Consider the following 19093-nt stretch of genomic DNA (forward strand, 5'->3'; position numbering starts at 1 on the left):
GATAAAAACTCTCGGTGGAAAGTTAACACCCTTGGTTGAACAAGTAACTGTAAAGTGCCTCAACTGCCAATCCATGAACAGTGCCCTTTCATCAATCAACTGGAATTCTTGAAATATCTACATTTTTAGGTATAGTTTTGATTGCTGATGTAAACATTGTCGATCTTTGTATAGTTTTGATTGCTGATGTAAACGTTGTCGATCTTTGTATAGTTTTGATTGCTGATGTAAACGTTGTCAATCTTTGTATGGCTACTGACAGAGGCAAGCCATGCATTCCAGTTTCACTTGCCTCTATCTGAACCAATGTGACCTCAATACCCAGACTGCCTTGTGGCCCAAAGAAAGCTGAGCTCCCCTTGGAAATGATATCTCTCTATAATAATGTCATGATGGATTAATCTGATCCTGTCAGTGATAAAAACAAGCTTGTTTAGTGCGGTAGGCACATGTTGGAAAAGCGGCTGCCAACTGAAGCGATCCTCACCATTATGGCACCAATTTCAAAAATTTCACATACAACATACACTAAGATATTCATAAGCAAAGGTGGAAGAAAAAGTTAAATTCCCTTTTAAGTTCCATGGAGCACTAACCCTAACCCTATCATCATCAGAGATACTCACAGCTGCCAAACTTCAGTGGACAAGAGTGGAAATCCATGGGGAAATCCTCCAGATGCATCGGGCACTCGGCATGCACAGTTAACCTGCATCCAATCCACAGAAGAAGATTGTAGGTTTCCTCTTTGATAAGAAATTGCATTGTATGCAACTCTAGTGCTCTATGACGTCTATTGCAACATTTCACCATCACAAAATAACTAATAACTAAGACGTGGTGACACAGGAAACAGGAGCTATGAGCAAAACAATGCGATTCTTATGTATTGCCACTGGAAGTGCTACTATAGGGCCATTCAGTGTTTTTGAAGGTAATTCCAACCTAGTGAAAATCAATCTTTCTTGGTTCACTTTGCACGTGGTTGTGTTCGTGCAACTTGATTTACCTCATGGTGTAGAGCAGCGTCCCGTCATCTTGGATCCTCAGCAGTTTGTTAGGCATGGTCATGTTATGAGCCACCGACTTTTTCCCATTGTGGAAGAACGTGTCCGGAGTCCAGATCTTACTTGCCATCAGGTTGTTGAGGGGCAAGATATTCATTGGTCCATCGAATGTTAATCTTTCGTCTTTCCAGCTTTGACGGAAGAAAACGTCTATCGTGTACTCCTTTGGGCAGAAGAGATTAAATGAATAGATTAATCAAATTGTATATTCAAAACATGCAAATATGACAACAATCACACTCACAATCACAGTTTACTCTATTATGACAATGACTATTACTAAGTTTAATAAAACACAAGCTAATAAACAAGCTAATAAACACAAGCTACCTAGGCACAAGTCGGGGACTGATCATGCCTGGCTGGGTCGCCTGGGCGAGGGTGTATGATGTTGAGAGACCCGAAACACCTGTTGACCCCAGGTTACATCACTGATGATCTGTCTAGGTTGCACCGTAAGGTGTATGTAAAATCATCTGCTCTGGTTGGCCAGTCTATAAGCAGCAGTCCTTTACGACTGATTTATTTTGCACTAAGTGACAGGCAAACTCGCAGCATTCACAAGTAAAGAATGCAAGAAGAAAGTGAAAGAGCTGCAGGAACAAAATGAACAGCTGTGCAAGGAGAACTGCGACCTGAAGGAGGGAGTTAAAGAACAAGAAAGGTACAGAACGAGGTGGTGTCTTATAGGATCAAAGGCTTGGATGAGAAAAAAGACGAGGATATCCGGGTGCAAGTTATCCAGATCCTCGGCAAGACATGGAGCCACAGATGGAGCCAGAGCTGGAGCTCCTCCCTGAGCCAGCGTTTTCCTAAGCTGTCTCTGAGGTCAGCTCCATGAGCCAGTGTTTTCCTAAGCTGGCTCTGAGGTCAGCTCCATGAGCCAGTGTTTTCCTAAGCTGTCTCTGAGGTCAGCTCCATGAGCCAGTGTTTTCCTAAGCTGGCTCTGAGGTCAGCTCCATGAGCCAGTGTTTTCCTAAGCTGGCTCTGAGGTCAGCTCCATGAGCCAGTGTTTTCCTAAGCTGGCTCTGAGGTCAGCTCCATGAGCCAGTGTTTTCCTAAGCTGGCTCTGAGGTCAGCTCCCTGAGCCAGTGTTTTCCTAAGCTGGCTCTGAGGTCAGCTCCATGAGCCAGTGTTTTCCTAAGCTGGCTCTGAGGTCAGCTCCATGAGCCAGTGTTTTCCTAAGCTGGCTCTGAGGTCAGCTCCATGAGCAAGTGTTTTCCTAAGCTGGCTCTGAGGTCAGCTCCATGAGCCAGTGTTTTCCTAAGCTGGCTCTGAGGTCAAGCCAACCGCTTGACCTGAAATCCTCGCATGTCAAGAGAAACCACGAGCTAGTAGGGATTTATGGCAGAAAGCACTGCACTGTAAATGTGTGTGTGTGTGTGTGTGTGTGTGTGTGTGTGTGTGTGTGTGTGTGTGTGTGTGTGTGTGTGCGTGCGTGCGTGCGTGTGTGTGTGTGTGTGTGTGATGTGTGTGTGTGCACATGAATGTGTATGTCTGTGTGTAAGAGAGACAGGCAGAGAGAGAGACAGTACAAAGAGATACAGAGATACAGCCCACCTATAAAACGGTAGGGAAACTCTCTGTGTGCATATGGACTCATTTACATTATTGTAGTGTAAGAAAGTAAAGCTGTTTTTGGCTTCAGGTTTTAAAGAAGCCTCTTGCCACTTGTAAATGTAGCGCTCTCCTTGCAGGTAGATGGGAGATGGGGAATTGTTTTCACTTCCCAGCTTCCCGGACTTGCTATAAATCCTGTGAAGCCGCCGCCGCCACACCAATCAGCCGAATTGCTCTTCACCATCTGAATAAATCAATCAGGTCAGAGGAGAATATTCCTGGGCCTTGCTCATTTTTGTTGGCCTATTTTGTCCAGCAACACAAATCATTCACTGTAGCCTGTAAGCCACGTGCCCACTCTCGCAGTACCGCAAATGACTTATGAATAAATGATAATGCTATAATCCTACATGCCTGGGTATACATTGAGTCAATATTAAAGTCCTGACATAATAGTGGCTTACTTCAGAGGTAATTAGCTCTAATCACTGTAGCTAATGTACTCAATAGACTTCCTCTGCTAACAACGTTGGAAAGAGGCATCGTTTTCACCCTGTTTGTCTGTTTGTTAGCACATCTCAGAAAGTTACATATGGATTTGGTTGAAATTTGGTGGACAGGTCGCTATTTACCCAAAGATCAGTGCCCGGTTGCATAAACTACCTACTCTCAATAACTGTCAAACTATTCATCATTCATCTAGTTTGACAGTTATTGAGAGTTGATTTGAGTTAATGAGTTATTAATTTGAGTTAGTGTGGACCAGTGATGTCACTGGTCCACACTTTAACACTCAATAACTGTCAAATTAAATGACAGACTTCAAAACCGTTCACAGTTTTCTGATATACTACTGATGTTCTAATGATACAAAGCTGGTTGAAAATGGGCGGAGTGTTCCTTTAAGTTTCGAACTTGATAAAGACCCCCTAAAGTCAAAATCAGTTTTTCTTCTTGTTCCTTCAGTTGGATGTCTGAGCTTCACTGTGCAGAATGATGTCTGTGCAGAGTTTGACACTAGAAGGCTGTTTTCACAATTGTCTGCTGAAAGTAGAAAGTTTCTCTTTGCTAATTGAAAAGGTGATTTTCAATGAGCCAATCCAAGCCATCTCTGTCCAGTATTCAGCCCCAACAGCAAGGGCAAATCTTTGCAAGTTTCTAGCACTCAAAATCTTTTATTACCACTTGGTTGCTGAAACACATTATTTGAGGCTACTGACCCAGTGGTGATTAAAAGAAAAAAAGGGAGATTTTGAGTGCTAGAAACTTGCAAATATTTGCCCTTGTACTAAGACTTGGGCACAAGATATGGCCCTGATGTAGAATGGAATGTAACAATACATTCTTCTCCCAAACATAACCAGCATCTCTACTGAGCCAAAAATATAGGAAAAACCACTTGAGATCAAAATAATAAGTGGAGCCAGGCATAAGGGCAAACACTCTGAGATCTAAGGGTTTTTCCTTACAACATCCAAGGGAATCCTCGGGGTGATTTTATGCAACTCATTTTTTCCTAAGGCATCCTTAGATGAAAATTTAAGGGCAACCTTAGCCTAACTGGTTTTATGCAACCGGACACAGAGATTTTAGACGTGATCCGCTAATAGCTATTATGCTGTGTTCATGTGCTGATTGGAAACTAAGAGACTAAGACCAACATCCGGGACTTCCAAGTCAGCTTCTAAGCAACATTGCATTTGAATTCTATTTTGCAGAAAAAATCAAATCCAGAAGACAAACAATAAACAAACATAAACTGGTAGGTTGCAGCTTTGCGTTGGCGCAGGCTTGCAGGCTACCAAGTGCCTTCTATATGATTCAGAGGCCACTGCACTCCTACTCCGGCATCATAACTGTTCAATCAATAGTTCAATCATTTTAATAAATGGGTCTTCAACCATACTGTCATTCTAAAGAGGCGCTGATGACATCATGCGGAGGTGGGCACATCGTTTCTGAATGATACAGTAAGTGCAGGATAAACAAAGGAGTGAGTTGAATAAGAAAAGGATTTTCAATAATTTATAAGGAGAAGATCATTACAGGAGTAGTCATCATGCTGTGGTGTGGAATACAGTAATTGTCTCACTTCAGGTATTGCGGTGTTTGTGTGTGTGTGTGTGTGTGTGTGTGTGTGTGTGTGTGTGTGTGTGTGTGTGTGTGTGTGTGTGTGTGCGTGCGTGCGTGTGTGTGTGTGTGTGTGTGTGTGTGTGTGTGTGTGCGTGTGTGTGTGTGTGTGTGTGTGTGTGTGTGTGTGTGTGTGTGTGTGTGTGTGTGGGGAGAGAGAGAGAGAGAATCATGTGATTCAGAAAGGAGTTAAAGCAGCACTGGAACTAAGAATAAAGTGAGGCAAGAGAAGCGACTAATCTTCCTCAAACAGAGGAACAGTGACGAGGGCGGCAGCTAAAGTGCCCTAAAAGAACAACGATGTGGATGAATAATTAAACACGATGAATAAATATCCGATCTCTGCGCTCACCATATCTGTGTCTGAAACGGGTCCAAAGCTGGTGACGTAGATGTTTGTCTTCACCTCAGTTACACGATCTGGATAAGACACAACAATTAGATGGTAAATGGCCTGCATTTATATAGCGCTTTTATCCAAAGCGTTTTACAATGACTAGGTACATTCACACAATGATGACATTCATGCACCAATGGTGGCAAGCTACCACTGCTGGCACTGCCATCAGGAACAATTTGGGATTCAGTATCTTGCCCAAGGAAGGACACTTCGAAGTGCGGACTGGAGGAGGCGGGGATCACAATTAGGAAAGCAATTAGTGGACGACCGGTCTACCTCCTGAACGACAGCCGTCCCTACACAACAATTAGGGCTTCCAAGAGACACCGGGCGGGGGGACAAATCAAAATATGGAGAAAGAGAGAGAAAGCAGTGGAATATGGAATTTTTCCATAAATAGTTCCATGTAGTTTTCCACAAATCATTTTTTCTGAACCTTCTGAGAACTTTGTCTGAGCTGCAGCACAGGCATATGAAAGTTTGAAAGAGAAAGTGCAGGCATTTGGGTTATGACACATACAATGCATTCACAATGTCACAGGTTTGAATGGGTTTAAATAAAATATAAAGCAAAAACTTAACATAACAATGGCTTTTATGTGGCATTTAGGAATGTGTTTGAATGCATTCTGCCTTTTGGATATACATTGAGCTAGTATTTTTTATGTATTTAAAGATGCAAAAGTACAGATATAAGGTCTTCTTAAGAATACATTACTTAAATGTGTGGTGACGACACCTAAAAAATCTAAAAACCTACTCTGGCAGAACTGGTAATTTACTGTATGCAGCAGGGAGGTTAATACTGGTTAAAAGCAGCTCACACAACAACAAAATTTAATATAATTCGTTATCAAGATTATTTGGTTGGGATGGTTCTGGGGCAGTGATGTCAGTCTGCTACTGCAGTTATTATGAAAGTAATACAAAAGTAGTGTAATAAGTAACGAGTTACTCTACACAGACAGTAATATTGTAAAGTAACTCATTACTTTCAAATGAAAGTAACTAGTAATATGTAGTATATTACATTTTGAAAGTATCTTGCCCAACACGTGTTAGTGCAGTTCATGGTGTACCAATATGTGACCTGTGCAAGCCAAAACAAGTCTTGTAAGACTAAGTTACCACTCCAAAGTGACATGTAAGCTATCATTTTAAGCATACAAATATGTCCTAAATGTTCACACTGATGTGACAGATAGGAAGCGATGATGGTGCCACCGCGTCGGGTAAAACTGCACCAGGTCCATTTGCTGTCCTTTTCCGTCCATGTACCACTACATACCAAATTCCCCAGGGACCACTTCCACTGCATACACCACCCCCCCCAAATCAAATTTGCTTATTTAACCATGCAATAGCAGCAGGAAGGCTAAAATGACTAAAAGGCTACTAGCTGTTCAAAATGGACACACACGGACACACACACACACACACACACACACACACACACACACAATCCGGCTACTCCTCAGTGTTAATGTGTATTATGTAAAACTGTTTGTAAAAAAACAACAACAATTCTCTGGCGGACCACCAGGTGGAGCCCCGCGGACCACTGGTGGTCTGCAGACCACAGTTGGGGAACCAATGATCTAAGGAGATCATTACTCCTAAGTAAAGTGCTGTCATGCATGGCAAGGTGGCCCGCGCTCCGCAGCCCCCCTAACAAGCAGCAAGACACATAATGGATATGCTCTCTTATTTATGGGCTAATGTAAATCAAGTGGAACCAGGTTGCTTGGTAATAGGTGCAATCCATTTAGCAAAGCATACGGTGGGCTGCATGTATGTATGTAAAGCAGGCCTTTGTATGTGAAGCAAGCTGATGCATGATCGTGGAAGATCAGAGCTGTTTCCTCATCTCCAGGCCTCCAGTAGTTTGATCTCTTTACGGAGAAAGGCTTTTTGCTCAGGCATATGAAAACGATGATATACGATGGCATAACCTTGACATCAACACACAGTTACGTCACACTACCCATTTTATCAGTGGGGCTCTACCTTTTTTACTAGTATGTATTGACTTAATGTTTTATCCTTTAAAATGTTTTTGCACTTTGCCATTTGATAATCATTGTATTATTATATCACACAACATAATAAATCACAGCCTTAGCAAAATGCAGCCATAGCTGCAAGGAGAATCAACTACAAACTGAGATGTAGAAAACCAAAAACACCAAGTGACAGCTCCAATGCATTTGTATTTCATGAACTGTAGTGCAAATACATACGCAGACGAATAGAAGTACAAACCGTTACACAAGCAGATGAATAAAACTACAGAGACAGAGTGTTGTACAAATGATGCATCCTTTCACTGGTGAACCAAGAAAAGAACAGCCCCTTGGGGGAAATCTTGTTAACTATTTAAACATATCCAGAGTGCTGCATTTAATGCCTAAGGATGCTAAGACACCTATTTATAGGAATAGGGACAATAGCTAAACAGAGCAGTCCTAAACATGTGCCTGTACTATAATGTGAATCATTTTCTACAGATGGGCCTGCTGAAGCATATTGAATTGGTTGGAGGCAGCGCGTCTGTGTTAGGAGACTGTGCGTGCCACTGTGCAACTATCCAAATGTCCACTTTACTCCTGCCAGTTTGAGCAGAGATAACAAGCAGGAGAACACACCTGGTATGTGTTGCACTTGTGAGATGGGCCAGGGGAATCCAGTCATAGGACCAATAGGACCAGAATCCAGACTACTCCTGTAGAAGTGCACAGACTGACCACAGGAACCTGCCAGTATTTAATAGTAGAATTTAAAGTAAATTGACATTTTCATAAATAAATGTACATTTTGCTACTCTCTATCAGAGATTGATTGATAACACAAACAGTGATTCAACCTATGTGTCTGTTAGCTCTTTCCTGAAAAAAATAATTGCTCAGAACATCACACCCAGGTGTCGAAATAAGCGGTGCAGGTTTAGCAGCAGTTATCTGATAACATAGGTTGACCCCTTATTCAGATTCAGATTCAGATTCAGACAACTTTATTTATCCCAGAAGGGCAATTCAGTTTCCCAGCCTACCCGACACCCTTAAAAACTCACAGGCAAGCAGCAAGCAACAATCATGACAGACATGACATGACAAGACATAGCATGAGACTGAGAGTATGAGCCTAACTTGTTGGGCACAGACAGGATACATACTGCACCACCTGTTGTGTGCTCCTACAAGTTGAAGGCAAAGCAAGGAAAGGCGTTCATTTGAAGGCAGACTACTGTAGGTGTTTAACAGCCTGGCAGCTGAAGAAAAGAAGGACTTTGAGTACTGGTTTCTTCTCCTGCGGGGCCAGCCTGATCCAGCCTGAGGGCATTAACGCAAATTCACAGGACAGAACGTGGCCAGATTGTCTGATGATCTTTTTTGCCTTCTGTACCACATGGTTCTCCCAGATGGAGCACAGGTTACTCTGCTGGACTCAGATAATCCTGGAGCAGACCTTGATCATACCATTTAGGCTATTCCTGTCCTTCACAGACAACACATTAAACCAGCAAACAGGGGCGGACTGGGATCATAATTCAGGCCGGGCATTAGATACCAAGCAGGCCAGGCCGATACGGGCCGGCGCGCGTGCCGGTGTCCGAAGGGTGGCGGCGAAAAATTTGGGCCGTTTGAAGCCCAATTTGGGCCGTTTGAAGCCAGATTTGGGCCGTTTGAAGCCCAATTTGGGTCATTTGAAGCCCAATTTGGGTCGTTTAAAGCCAGATTTGGGCCGTTTGAAGCCCGATTTGGGCCGTTTGAAGCCCGATTTGGGCCGTTTGAAGCCCGATTTGGGCCGTTTGAAGGCCAATTTGGGCCATTTGAAGCCCAATTTGGGCCAAGTCCAATTTTACAATGAGATGCACCCACTTTAACCCTGAATAAAGTAATAAAACCACTAGTAAACCAGTAGGCGGCGCCTGGCCTGCTGTTCAGTGAGTGAGTGGCCTGACTGCGGGCACAAAAAGATTTTTTTTTTTTTTTGCAGGCCAGGCCAGGCCACCGGGCATTTGCCCGACGTGCCCGATTATACAGTCCACCCCTGCCAGCAAATGAATGAGAAAGTTAAAAGACTTTCAATAAAAGATTGGTAAAAATGACAAAAGGATGGTGTCACAGCCATTAAAGGAGTTGAGCTTTCACATTAAGTGAATTCTTTGTTGGCCACACTTGACAATCCCCCGCCCCCCCCCCCCTCCATATGCATAGGCTACTCCTGATTGGTCTATCCACTCATGCTACAGACACCTCATGCTACAAATGAACACACGTATCACGTAGAGAAGCAGCTGCACCACTTAAAAAGCCCCCCCCCCAGAATATGCCTTTACTTCTTCAGTTTTATGGTGCATTTGTGGAGATGATGTTTCCTGTAGGTCTTTCTGAATATGAGAAGAGGATTGTGAGAGTCGTGTGAAAACTTGCAGCTGAGCTAAGGTGTGAAGATTCAGCTTGATTTGCAGAAGAATACAACTTTTACTTATTTTTTTAAATAGACAGACTACTTCTCAAAAAGGACAGACATGGTTTGTAGAAAAGCATTTTCTCACGTGCTGTAAACCATGAGCATACAAGGGAGAAGAGAGTCTCACCCTGACTGACCGCGCTGACTGCAGCAATGGTACTGCGGTGAAAATGTGAAGCAAGTCCAAGCGCTATATTGAAAATCATCTAAAAATACCACGGAAGTCCACGAAGTGGACTGACCACCATCAGAGTGACCTGAGACATCATCAGTCTCCTCCAGAGGTGGAAAGTAACTATGTACTTTTATTCTAATACTCAACTTAAAGGAGAACTAACCTCCAAAACACTTTTTTTCAGCTTTTAACCAATATATATGACTTTGGGGGTGATGTGTGAAGAATTCTGGTCAGAATTTCCACATTTGACACCAAACTGTTGCCATTTTACCATTTGTATCATTTTTCAGCAGCATATCTGGCATAAGCGCCCTCTTAGGGTCCAACACTGCTTTTTTTTTTTTTCTCAAATCAATGGGAGATTTGGTACAACCTGACGTCAGGTTGTCCCCAAAGACTATGGGATTTCAAGATAATTACTCCCCTACCCCCTCTGTACCCTTTCGGCTCCTCAGAACTCCAAGCCTATTCTTATTGAAGTTTGCTCTTAAAATACTGAACCAAACGTTGTCAAAGTTGGCACATGTCTTAATTATAGTTAGTTTCCCGCTGAATGTGTCACTACTTTATTAATATCTTACCTGAATAAGCTCGAATGATGATGTATATATTATCAGTCCGAGTTGGAAGCAGCTGTCTCCAGCCCAGCCAGGCGGGAGAGAGTCCTACTGTAAACCTCATGCACTAGCTCCAAGCTCCGCGGGCGCGCGCAGCAGAGCAGAGCTCTCTGTGCTCTGAGAGTAGAGAGAGCAGTCTGATATTTCCGCAAACAAATATGGTCGCAGTTTAGCGCACATGTAAAATATAACGCTATACTACGACGTGACAACGTGACAAAGCTTCTCTAAACACATCGGCTACTATCATTTCCCTGCATCCCTCCTACTGAGATTATATCGGTAATGATTTTGGACAGACTGAATGCGCGGAGGAGAAGGAGAGATCTGCAGCTCTGCCCTGAGTAGCCCTGAGAGACACTCGCCTCGCTCCGACTACTGTGCCCGTCTGTGAAAAGCGTCCTGTCCAGTCGCACCTTCGCAAACAGATGCGGGATTCCCTCAATCCTGTACCCAATCTCAGACTGTATTCTCTAAATCGCACACCAGCTATTTCTGTCTGTTTGTTTGTTGCTCCGTGAGGTTACAAGCGCCCCATGCATGCAACAGGCTGTTTCGCCAGCCGGGGTCTGGCAGGAGGGAGGAGGCGCAGGCAGCCTGCACTGCGCTGAGAGGAAAAAACTTTTGCACAACTTTTAACAACAATCACGAAAAGCCCCCAAACTAAAATGAAAAAGGGACTATATGGCAACTTGGACGAGGGAATGACGTAGAGAAATCTCGCATTGTGTTACCCCAGAACGGGGGGTTTGTCGTATTGTGCGGTGTGCTGCTGTAACGAGCCCATGCCACTTTGCTCTCGTAACGTAGTTCAACACACTGCCATAGAGTTACATGCAGAAAAATAATTAAATTTCTAGTTCGCCACTGAATTACCAAATTGATATAACTTTCAACCATTTTGAGCAAAGCTCTTTCCATACAGGCCACCAGCGTTGGCTAATTGTTGATATTTATACAGATATGGCCCCTCTCAAATAAATTATTTTTGAGGCAATAGGCAAACTGTAATGGCGTCGATTTCCGAAAAAAAATCTGGACTTCAACACAGCCAAAGAGTCCAGTATAGACAAGAGCATATGTCATTTCTTGGTTTTTTCCATAGGTATTTTCAAATCACTGTTCTAATACATATCTAGGGGGTTAGTCCCCCTTTAAGTAAAAGAAAAAAGTAGGTAGCCTACTTGTACTTTACTTGATTATTTCCATTTTCTGCTGCTTCACTACATTTCAGAGGGAAATATTGTAATTTTTAGTCCACTATTTATTTGATCATTTAAGTTACTTTGCAGATTCAGATTATTAATACAAAATTTAATCAACCAATAAACTGTGATGTATTATTATAGATTACTGTAAGCTACCCAGCAGTATATGAAGTGGAAATCAGCCCCACCTTTTCCAGCTGCAACATTAAAGTGATGTTTACACATTAATGCATCGATAATTATAATTCAATACTATATATTCTGAAATGGGCCATTCTCCATAATGTCTGGGTACTTTTACTTTTGTTGCTTCAAGTACTGTACGTTTTGACGTGAATACTTTTGTAATTTACTTAAAGGAGGTCCAGCTTTGTATCATTACAATATCAGTAGTATGTGCAAATGAACTTCAATCATGAGAGACCGGTCGTTAAGGTTTAACAAGAGACTTTATTTAGCAAGTAGCATGCTTGGCAAGTACTTTGGCATAGGACTCCATTGTAAGATGGCGCTCCTCTTTAGGCGAGTGGGCGGCATCTACATACGGCATTTGGGCTAGAGAGAATCCCCCCCCCGGGATTCTTGAGGAGTCAAGACTCGGTGGTGGACTGGGGAGGTGGGTCGGGTGAAATGACGGCTTCAGAGGATGGTTTCAGGGGGAATGAACAGCCACAATGCCAGCTGCTGCTATGATCCACCAGAGTGGGGGGTGACGTAGAAGCCTCGCTACATATACTAGGATAAACTGACGATGACTGACGTCACGCTTGGGCTTGACTGACGTCACAGGCTGATCAGGTAATACAGATATGACGGCCTCTCTCTCAGCTTGAAATTTGGTATGGAAACCTCACAATGTGTCTAACTTCCCTCCATCTAGCCTGCAGCGAGAGCTCCCAGTTCATTGTCAGGCACTTCCGTCTTCAAAATTACGCATTTTACGTCATTTGGAGACAGAAGAGAACAGATGTTCTGCTCGACGACAAACAGCGAATCAGATCGAGAGCCTTAACGAGCCATGCAGCTTGTGGGACGGAGTTTCTGCAGGCAGACGAACGGGGATCTTCTCGCTGCTGGAAACATGGAGGAAAGGTAGACATTGTTCATCTGCATATACTACCGACATTGTAATGATACAAAGCTGGTTGAATAGCAGCATATTCCTCCTTTAAGTAAGCGCATAGCTGTATTTTTGTAGATTTTTTATTTCTTTATTTATTTTAAGTAAGAGCCACCACTACCCATAACTACCCATAGAGCATGTGGCTCTCTGGAGCCTCGGGTTGAGGATCACTCAGTTAGAGGATAGCGTTTGGGTGGAAAACAAGTTGGCAGCAGAAGTGTGACGACAAACAGAAGTGTGTTGCCTTGCAGTCACACTAATGATGATGTGGCAGCATGTGTTTTACACATCCACTCGGGATTCGATTTCAGCGACTGTGACAGAAACCAATTGCATTTGAAAAAGGCTTGGTGCTACCTCATTTCAAATAGATGGGAAATGTGGAAAATAAATAGTGGTCAATTCAAAGTCCACAGTAGTTACGTTACAGACTCCATATGAGAGAAAAAATAATTCATTGTCTTTCGACAATGAAAGCAATAGGCCTATTTTGCCGTCAGTAGACTGGTTATTAGCTGCCTACCGAAATGGAAACATTAGCGTTAACTAACGTTAGCACAAGCATTTGGCACAAGCATTAGACAAAGTTAGCTAGCTAACTGTCGTATATAAGAAGCAATGTGAGACAAACTGTGAACTATGATCAAATCTTTGGCGTAGCAACATGTGTCAACTCTGTAGCTCTAGGAAGTACCTGACCATAACAACCTGCCCCCAGCAGCCTATAGGCCAGTGATACTCAACTGGTGGCCCGTGGGCCACATGCGGCCCGTGGGCCTATGTGGCCCGCGATGGAATTGCAAAAGAAACCGCAACGCAACATGCAAGATACCCGCTGAATAAGTGTCCAAATGTTCATGTAATTCTAGCCAATACTCACACTTCTGTTATAGCATTTCAGTCTGGAATATGGAATATCTTTCAATAATCTATGATTTAGCTGCTAAATTGTCAAATACTGCCGTCTGCTCGCTACCCAGGCACTTATGTATGTACTTAACCTAAGTAACTAATATAGTGCGTTCCCCCACTTCTCCAGAAAGCACTACACCTCTGGATCTACACAGTATATCCCTGAATGCATGAATGGACGCATTCATGAAGCTGTGATGAAGCACTTTCAGTGGAGTGCAGCTAATATGTTTTTCCGCAGATGAGACACACTCCTCTGCTAAAAATGGATGTGCTCATGGTGCTGTAAGGCACTTGGATAAAAGCACCTAATTTATGCTTGGATGTTTTATTAAATAGCGGGATTTGAGCTCAGATACAGTACAACACTGTGCATGCAGCGTGGCTCTGCAGACAGAATTCCACTCTCTGGAATAATAAAATCAGTCTGACTTCACTAGGAACAGTTTTATTATTATTTAGTATTATTTTTTATTTTTTTATTTTTTTTATTTTTTTATGGTGTAACAGAAAAAAATCGCAAAATGTATTTTATCCATTTCGCATAGATCTGCAGTGGAACACACTGAGCATATTGAAGCACCAATACGTAACTTTTTGCCGGACCCATGAGGGCTGGCCTAGAAGAGCCTCAGAGGCTTAACTGACTCACTGACTGACTGACTGACTGACTGACTGACTGACTCACTCACTGACTGACTCACTCACTGACTGTCTCACTGACTGACTCACTCACTCGCTGACTGACTGACTGACTCACTGACTGACTCACTCACTCACCATTGTTGAAACATGCATGCGTGAGTGTTGAGCAGCAGCAGGCAGCTGAATGAAGCCTGTGACACAGGTGAATGTAATCACCTGTTGTGTCAACCAAACTTGAGTCAATTCCACTCCAGAGTGGGAGTGTTTTGGCTTTAAGCTGAAGGAGAGAGGAAAGTCAATTAACCTGAACAAGCTGATAAAGGATGGGGACCTTGTTTAAAAACAGTGGCAATGAAAAGTGGCAATACAACTAAAGCTCATCTAAAACATAATCATCCCATCCAGTTTTCCCAACTGGGCATTTGGAGATATTCAGAAGTGAAAGTTTTTGGGCATGATCAGATCAGAGATTTATAATAATTGTAATAATTAATTTAATAATTGCGGAGATTGTCTGCAATATTGGTGATTCTATTGAAAAAGAATAGCTCAGAGCAGCTCGTTACAAAAATGAAGAAATTAACTTAAACTGTTTATTTATGGGGACTGAACTTTACCCTTATTTATACAAGGGGAGTCTCACTGAGAGCAATGCTCTCTTCTTCAGGAGCGCCCTGTTCACTTTCACAAGCACATACATTCATACGAAGCTGACCAGTACAACCACAGTCTGATCTGCTGGTCACTGAGCAGCTCCACTGGAACGGTTGGGGTTAAGGGCCTCGCTCAAGGGCACCTCAGTGCTGGTAATGAGGGAGGAGCAAGCGCTAGAGCACTGCACGAGCACGAGGGCCCCTGGGGCCCGACCCAACTCTAGAGATGATTTTCACATCACTAGTTAGGGCCTGGGCCTGGGCCAGGCTGTTTTTTTCTTGTTCTTTTTCATATATTTTAAGTGACACATCGTGGTGTTCAAAGTGTTTTAATGTATGTTATTGTATAGTGTTGATTTGGGCTATTCGAAAGTGACCAAACACATAAGGTTTGGGGGGAGGGGCCGGGCTCGGGCCCACAATTCTGACAAGCCGCAGGGCTCACATCGGGCTTGGGCTGAAACATGTAGGGCCCGGGCCGGGCTAGAGCCTAGATTTAAGGCCCGTGTAGAGCTCTACATGTAGCAAGCTCTGCTTTCCACTTTCCCCCACGCAGATTTATCCTGGGTTTTATTTCAAAATTAAAAATTGTGAACTATGAACGTGAAGTGGTGAACTAGTTAATTTGAAGTTTGTGAACTTGCACAACACTGAGTGGCAGCAGTCTGGGTCTGGCTTAATTAGTCTTGCCTAGTCTTGTTTTTTTTTTTACCTTAATATAACAGCTTTTAAATCATTTTGATGGTATACTGACTTTTAATAGGGAGAATGGCACCTCTATCATTCCCACTCTGTGCCCTGAACGCCTGTTTCCTGCACCATGTAACTTTGATGCTGTGTGCCAGAGCAATCATGTCAAGATGTATAAGATATCTTACTTGATATGTATGTAATATTTGCCAAAAATAAAAATGTCAAGTTGCCTGGATGTAACGCCATTTTCTGCTGTAGCCCCTTCAAATGAAACGTTTTCAGTGGACAAACTAACGGGATTATTTTATTGTGAATTGCCTATAGAACGTGAAACATGTTTATCTCTTGGTAGATTGATTACAGTAGTTTCGTGTTTAGCCACTTGTTTCAATAAAACAAGTGGGGCTATTTTTTCTCTCTCCAGCTAATCAGTTAAGCACTGCAGAAAGGTTAGAAACTAGAGTACAAGCAGATACAGTCAAATAAATAAATATCTGAACATACAAACAGGGAAGTGTAGCATTTATTAGCATCTGTATTTACCACTTGTGCACGGCAGCAGAAGCCGCTGTTGCTGCTGCTCAGCACAGTTCCACGTTGGGGCTTTAAGTGAAATGAGGATTGGGCCAATTTTAAAAAAATCCAAAATGGATGTCAACAGTAGAAATATGGGTAGAGAAATCATATTTGATGGGAACAGGCCATTATTGTCATAGCTCATATGAACCTGAACTACAGAGCAACCATTAGCTATTCATTGTGCTTTTCATAACCAGTAAATATGCTAGCAATACTGTTACTGTAGGTCCAGTCGTACAAGCCAAGAGCTGCCTAGCTATTCCCCCATATGGCTGCTCCTGGGTTGGGCTGATGGCCCTAGGAATTTGAAATTCAAATTGAACCAAATCCTGAGGGAGGAGCTGAGCTTTGGGGTGAGGGGCCAGCTGGAAATGAGATGCCAAACATGGAGGATGATGGGAGAGGTGAGGACAGATAGAGAGGCACTGAAGCTGCACTGAAGCCACAAGAAATGAAGTAACTCTCCAGCCTCAACAAACACAATGCGTTGTCTTATGCAGGGATTGGGATTAAAAGTATGCGTCAAGCCCACAATGCATGTAGTAGCAGCTTAAATATAGCTACTAAACACCTCCCCAAGCCCTTGAAACACATTCTGACATTTGGAACGATTAAAAGTCTACAGAAATATGTGCTATATAGTGCCATGAACTATAACAGTGCAATCACTTCCAATTTTAAGGTTGCATTATACCCGTACTGCGCCACAAAAAATATGGTGTTAAATGAATGACTCTATGAATACACGAATCAATCAATCAATGACTGAATCAATACCAAAATAAATCAAGTCATCAGACTGGAAGACTTCAATATAAATCCCAAGTTGTGTCTTTCTACAGTAAGTCAGTGATTTGCCAAAGCTCCAATATATTACTCATGATATGATTACTTATATTGTTCACTACAGCCAATCTCTTGCTAGGCATTACAGCAATTCAGCACAACTATACACTGAAACTATATTTAACTATGAAGTCATATTACATGAGGCTACACAGTGTACTGTAGCTGCTATCTGCCTCCTCTTGTGATACATGTTATTACATACTAATGAATAGAAGCACGGAAGAAAAATTATGGTATTTTTTGTTAGATAGTGAGAACTTAAGTCTTCAGTTAGTAAAATAACAACGCTTTTGGAGATTGGATCCCCTAAATTTGACAGATAGTGCAGGATGAACTACAGGTAATTTGATTTGATTTGTATTTGTATCTCTTTTAGTCCATTGGCTAATCTTCCAAGAGTCCACAAGGTAATGATTTAGGTAATGATTTCAGGTAATGATCAGGTAATGATTTCTTTTTCACCATAATGCATACTGTATAATGTAGCATTTTGGAAATGAACCCTTCAAATGTGCTCCTTACCCCCAAGACCAGGCCTTAGTCGATTGTCATAGCCATCCAGTAGTCTGTCCAGGATCCGTGTGAACAGGGTTATGTTGGTTTTAAAGGCATCAGATGTGGAATCGCCATTCACTGACCTAGTCAACAGACACATGATTATAACATGACCAGCTGAGGGACACTTTACTGATAGGAATCGGATTCAATTGTAACTATGTAGACTCATAATTCTGTTCTCCTCAGCGGTTTGATTTACGGAAAGAAAAGGGCTTGTTAATTGTCTGGCAGAGATTCCATACAGTACATGCCCACACACACACACACACACACACACACGCACACACACACACACACACAGACACACACACACACACAGACACACACACACACACACACAGACACACACACACACACACACACACAGACACACACACACACACACACACACACACACACACACACACAGACACACACACACACACACACAGACACACACACACACACACACACACAGACACACACACACACAGACAGACAGACACACAGACACACACACACAGACACACACAGACACACACACACACACACACACACACACACACACACACACACACACACACACACACACACACACACACACACACACACACACACACAGACACACACACACGCACACACCATGGATGACCCAGTTCAAGGCAGAGCATTGGTGTGCCATCTGATCTTGGAGCCAAAGCACAATTGAATATGCAAATGTAATCAGAGCTGGAGATTCATGCTGAATTCAAATAAGGTCCCCGATTACAGCTCTGTTTTTCCTCCAACACCTCACGACTGTAGCTACAGACTTGGTGGAGCACCTACAGGTTAGAGGGGTCTTGTAGGCTACTTTCAGCAGGATATGGGAATGTAAACCCTAAATGCAATGTTGCTCATTTTTCATGTTCTTTCACTTCTTCATTTAGACCACAGAGACAGATGAGCGATCGCAGCCCACAGCATCGCTTCAAAGCCCCCCTCCCCCCATTTCAAAAGACTCACCTGGTTTTCCAGAGAGCTGTCAGCGCCAGGCAGATCACAAGTAGAGACGCGCTCTCTCTGTTCCACATAGCTGCTTCAACACCTACACACCAAGGGAGGCATGCGCGTTTTATCCACCGGCTCACATCATGCCCAGGCTTTATGTGATCTACACCGACATTTTATCCGTTTTACAAACACGACTTGACTGGGGGATTATTCTCCTTATAGTATGCGTAAAGAATAAGCGCAAGAAAATACAGCAACTGACAGCAATTAGTATTCCAACCAGTATTCAGTGACACGTCCCACGCCTCTACTCAGTCAACATTTCTGTTACCAACAAATATTTGCTCAACTCAATCCGCCGATTTGAAGCTGTAATTCATTAGAGGGGGGGGGGGGGCTTCAAATACTCAATATTTTCCATGGAAAACGTGGAAGAGGTGTAAGCTTCTCCCACGCTTTTCAGCCTTCTCCTGAGA

At 42.9% G+C, this 19093-nt stretch overlaps 1 protein-coding gene across 1 annotated transcript in view; it reads right to left on the bottom strand.

Annotated features, from left to right (window-relative positions):
• Nucleotides 1–18697, bottom strand: part of gabra2b (gamma-aminobutyric acid type A receptor subunit alpha2b) — a gene marked incomplete at both ends in the record, with an annotated part of 31829 nt that extends 13132 nt beyond the window's left edge. The window contains 5 exons of the mRNA XM_083651680.1: nt 627–709; nt 1010–1230; nt 5110–5177; nt 17610–17725; nt 18630–18697. Of these exons, the coding sequence (XP_083507806.1) occupies nt 627–709; nt 1010–1230; nt 5110–5177; nt 17610–17725; nt 18630–18697 (556 nt within the window). The remainder of the gene's footprint in view (nt 1–626; nt 710–1009; nt 1231–5109; nt 5178–17609; nt 17726–18629) is intronic.
• Nucleotides 18698–19093: the final 396 nt, after the last annotated feature.

The sequence above is a fragment of the Poromitra crassiceps genome (genome assembly GCF_964638095.1).
Source record: "Poromitra crassiceps genome assembly, chromosome: 15".
Classification (NCBI taxonomy): Eukaryota; Metazoa; Chordata; class Actinopteri; order Beryciformes; family Melamphaidae; genus Poromitra; species Poromitra crassiceps.